Here is a 5,046-nt window from a genome sequence, read left to right on the forward strand (position 1 = left end):
CGCTCATAAACTCCACACAACCCCGGACTTGACTTGGGGGGATTCGCAGATTCTCAAAGCCGACCCCCTGGTTCTGCACCCTTCTTTTTAAGGAAGTCTTTCCCACGCTCTCCGCGGCGGTCCGTGCCCAGGCAGGTCTGCCACTCTTCCGAGCCGGTTGCGCAAGCCTGCGTCCGCGGCTCAAACCCCGCGCTGCTCTCAGGGGACAGGAACGGGGGCGGAGACAGGGGCGGGGCTGGCTCAAGTTTCCCTACGTCACCTGGGAAGTCCTCAAAAGACCTGAGAGCGGGCGCCACAGCCGTAATATGTTCTAGCAGCTGCGGAGCTGGGTGGTACTTGTGAGCGCTGCGCGGGTGGTACCCGTCAGCCCCGCGCTAGCCCCGCGCTCAGGCCGCGCCCTACCGAAGCTCAGGGGCTCGGCCGCGGACTGCGTCCTCCGAGAGCGCAGCAGAGATCGCGGCGGTGCCCGGGGAGATGCCTGGGAAGGTGTGTACGAGCGCGCAACCGAACTCCACGCGGGCACTGGCAGGTAACCACCACCTGCCGCCCGCGGAAACCTAATTCCCGCGGGATCGGCGTGTAGGTTGGAGGTCGAGGTGGGCGCGGATGCCCTCCCTTCTAGGTTAGGGGCTGAAAGCCCAGAGTCTCCAAGTTGACGCTGGCTGCGCCCTGCCTCGTGCCTTCGGGCGCATCCAGAAGCTCATGGGAGGGCTCTCCCAAGGCTGCGCGCCCTGGCAGGGAATTCAGTTTTGGGATAGGGATGGAGCTGCATTCTGACCAGGCCACAAAGCTGCTTTCCCGTTCTCCTTAAGGAGAAGTACAATGCAGTCTGCTTCCCCGCAGTCCTTGTTAAGGCAGGTGGGGGCGGAAGCGGGCTCCGGGCACACTGGTATTACGTCAGACAACTTTTAGGCCCCCCATTTACTTTCATTTTATAGTCCCGCGGGTGATAGAGCGTGCATAGGAAGTGGTACATCGGCAGTGTGACCATGGCCAAGTTGCACCAGGCTGCTTGTCCTGGCCATATTTCGGGATGGAGAAGCAGTGCTCACCTTTTGTGATGTCCAAGGGTTCTGACTGTACTTTTGAAATGTCTAAGTGGTGTATATCGCCCTCTCAGGATCAGTTTACCTAGTTTCCAACAGAGACAGGAAAGGTCTTCTCAAACTTAATTGGACAGTGTACATTTACCAATGTGTAACTGCAGTAAAAAAAAAAAAAAAAAGCAAACAAGGCTGGAGATGTAGCTCGGCGGTAGAGCCCTTGCCCGAAAGTGCTAGACCTTGGGTTCCATCTCTGCCTCCCCTCCACCCCGCAAACAATCAGAACATATTTTCTGACACTTTTTTGCTGCTGCTGTTGCGGTTTTTTTTTTTTTTTTTTTTTTTGAGTGTTAGTAACTTTTAATAAAGCTTACCATGAACACTTCCAAAAAACAATAGGCTCTATACCGGCCTATGCAGCTGCTGCTAAAGGTGATGATTGTGAGATACAAAACTTGCAAAATTGTGTTCAGTGATATTTTCTAAGGACTGTATGTTAATCTGTTGCTGTCTTTGTAAATACTCAAAATTCTTGACCCTGAAGCTCATTAAAAATTGTGTATTATGTGATTAAGTTCCCTAGAAGAGGTTAGGAACGGTTTCACTCAGCTCTGGCAGGAGGGGGAAATGGGTTGAAATGTAAGTTTTAGAGTTTGCTTCACTATAAATTTATATCTCATTCATTTTGAGCTTAAGTGTAGGGACTTATTCACAAAATACTAGATTGTTAATTGTATTTGTGATTATTTTTAATATTTGTAGTCTTCTTGAAGAAAACCAAAAGACCCTAAATTGCTCTTTGAAGTATTTTTAAAAATTACAATACACGGATTTTGTGCTAACCTTATTTTATGACAAAGTTTAATTGGAAATTGTAAGATTGATTTTTTTTTCTTAAAATAATACTCAGTTAATAATACTGCCTAAATTCTAAAAAGTAGCAAACATAAGAAATAAACTTACATTCTGCATCATTTTTTTATGTAGATAAGGCATGATACAGATCGGGCTTATAGGAAGAGACATTTGGGTAACATAAATTTTAAGTTATTTTAGGGATTGTATTTAATTTGGGAGTAACATTTTTATGAATCTTAAGAGAAAATATCAAGGAGTTTTTTTGTTTTGTTTTTTTCTTTCGGAACTGGGGATTGAACTCAGGCCCTTGCGCTTGCCAAAGAAGCGCTTATTCTACTGAGCCATCTCCCCAGCCCCATCAAGGAGTTTTTAAAGGAGGGCATAATTGCGCTATGAAATACTGTTATTTGAAGATCAAATCTACTTATAAGCAATGTATATGTTTAGAATTTGACTTCTGTTCCCTGACAAATCCGAAAGTGAGATCCTGACATCCCCCTGGGTTGTTAAAGTTTGAGAAAGTACGAGTGTTTGATATTGAATTTTCATGTTTCAAAGCAAGACTTACTTCAACTCACACTTTAAGGTTTTCGGAGTGTGTATATTTTTACTGTGCATCTTTCTCATATTTGAGAAACAGGTGCACACAAAGCTAAGGTTAAGAGAAGTATCTCGGGGATGATCTTGAAAGGGGGCGTTCACTTGCTGCTTGCAGCCTTGACTGTTGTCACTGTTCATTTTGATGTTTCCTTTTCAGAGCTAGAAGTTGACTGTGCTGTCCAGCTCAGGAGAATCGGAGACCAACTGAACACCCTGGCTTGTGCCACGGAAGTCCTGGAGGTTCTTGCAGAGATGCCTGGGCGGAAGGCGCGGAAGAGCGCGCAGCAGGCTCCGACGCGGGCGCCCGCAGGTGCGGAGTCCCGGCACAGGCAGTGGGGTCCGGGTTAGCCTTAGGGCACTCCAGGTGGCCCAAGAGTGCACCAGGCAGCAAGCCTGGGTCGGGTTTGTGCCCCAGCGCGTGCCTGTGCTACACTTCCAGGAAACTATTCTGGCAGTTTAGACCTGCGGACCCGCGATCCCTCCGGGCCTTGGCTTGCTGCAGCTCTAGGTTTAGTTTGAAAGCTGCTTCCCCACCGCTTCCTTCCCTTTCCTTCTTTTGTCTTTCCAGGGACCAAAGAGACAAAAAGCGCAAGTGCAGGTGTGGCCCCGAGCTAGTCATTTTCTCAGCCCTGGCCGGTCTGACCTGCCTCTCAGAGCTTCCCCAGGCCCACACTTTCTTCTACCTCCGCATCCCCCTTGGAGACTTCCCGGTCCCCTGGGGGGGGGGGGGCAGTGGTAGCTGAGCTAGCACAAAAGCAGTGTTTAAGCTTGATACTATGCTAAGCTTTCTCTCCCCACCGCACCAGGACTGAAGACTGAACTGATGGGTTTGGGGTGGGTGGTTTATGGAGGCCCGGACTCCTGAGTTCAGCGCCTGGGAGGTCTTCCTCTTTAGTTAACATTTTAACAGACCTTTTAGAAAGGAGGCGGGTTGGGGATGGATGAAGAGGAGGTGACAACCCACTTGGACTTTTCAGTTACGCTCCCCCATCACAGGTCTCCACTCTCTGTCCCTGTATCCCATCCCATTTCGAAAATCCTATCAAAGGCTTTAGTCACTTGCTAAAGGGTTTTAACAAGGCCGGTCATAAAGGCTCCTGGCTGGAAATTCCTTGGGCCATGCTGTGATTACATCAGCCTAAGTACATGCCCCTTTCCCCTTCCATTTTCTATCCCACACGGTCAGGAAATGTGGTACATTGCAAGTGTGACCAGGGCTAAGTTGACACTAGCCTGCTCTGCCTGGCTCTGCCTTAGGGTGGAAAACTTTGTCAGCCATTTATGATAATATGGCCTAATCAGAACAAAGCACTTAAAAAAAAAGAACAAAGCACTTTTTGGTTTTTCCCCATTGTCAGGTAAGGAAGCACAGTAAAAAGCTCTGCTTAAAACATATTATTAGCACCTGTATAGGGGTGATTTTTTTGCTTCACAGAATTCAGTGCTCCTAAAATTGCATGCAGAATGATTTGTCTTGAGGTGTTGAGGGTCCAACCCAGGGGTCTAGACAACCACACATGCCTGTCTTAGCCTATAAAAACATAACATCTTGAAAGATTTATTAGGTTTCTTAACCTTTAAGAAAGATTTAATTCAGTTCTTTTTAGTTGAAATGTAGGTTTAAATATTTACTATATATTTTTATTTCTGTCTCTTTTTTTTTTTTTTTGAGCCTAAATAGAATCTTTGCAGGGTTTTTTTTTAAAAGGAAAAAAAGCAGATTGAAATTTGTAGTCTGATTATTTTCTTGAAATGGAACAAAGTAGAACAAAGCAACTTGAGTTCTCTTTGAAAATGTTGAAGGAAATCATAATTATGAGTAGAGAATTTTAAAGTTAATTTTATTTAGAGCATGGATGTTTGTAAATAATATTTGTGGATAAATTTTTTTAATTTTGAGAAAAATACTTTAATGTGAGAAAGAGTAAAGTTTTGATTTGTCTATTAGAGAGGCACATATAATTTGAGCTATGAAATAATACAAATGTACTCAAAAACAACACAAGTAGACATCTGTTCCCTGGTCAGTTTTAAAGGAAGAGAAAGTCATCTGGCTGGGCAGAAGTTTGACTAATAGTACTGTTGTAGTATTTGACATAGGAAGTATAGTAGTATACTTTGAGAGGGAACTTTTGCCTCTTTCTGGATGATTTTATATTTGAGGACCGGGGAGATAGCTCAGTATAATAAGCACTTTCCTGGCAAGTGCAAGGACCTGAGTTCAATCCTCAATTCTGCCCCCCCAAAACATATATATGGAAATAAATGCTTACATTCCTAAAAATGGGTTAGTATGTGTGTATGTTGTAAATAGTCTTTCACTTTGGGAAAATGTGCATATAAAGCTGAAATTTAAAAAAAAAATGTGTCCTCGGCTGAGGATGTAAACTCTTGCTGTTACAGTTAGGACTGTCAATCAAATGTTGATTTGATGTTTTGCTTTCCTTTTTAGAGCTGGAAGTTGAGTGTGCTGCTCAGTTCAGGAAAATTGGAGATAAACTGAATTTCCGGCAGAAATTTATGAATTTGATTTCCAAACTCTTCA

At 44.8% G+C, this 5,046-nt stretch overlaps 1 protein-coding gene across 1 annotated transcript; it reads left to right on the top strand.

The window, feature by feature from the left end:
* Positions 1 to 320: 320 nt before the first annotated feature.
* On the top strand, positions 321 to 5,045 carry Pmaip1 (phorbol-12-myristate-13-acetate-induced protein 1; the record flags this gene model as incomplete). Its single annotated transcript, XM_023708701.1, has 3 exons — positions 321 to 486; positions 2,659 to 2,811; positions 4,954 to 5,045. Coding segments are annotated over exons 2-3 (150 nt in total), but the record flags the coding sequence as incomplete, so codon positions are not given.
* Position 5,046: the final 1 nt, after the last annotated feature.

Source organism: Octodon degus, unplaced genomic scaffold (genome assembly GCF_000260255.1).
Source record: "Octodon degus isolate 3935 unplaced genomic scaffold, OctDeg1.0 scaffold00474, whole genome shotgun sequence".
Taxonomy (NCBI): Eukaryota; Metazoa; Chordata; class Mammalia; order Rodentia; family Octodontidae; genus Octodon; species Octodon degus.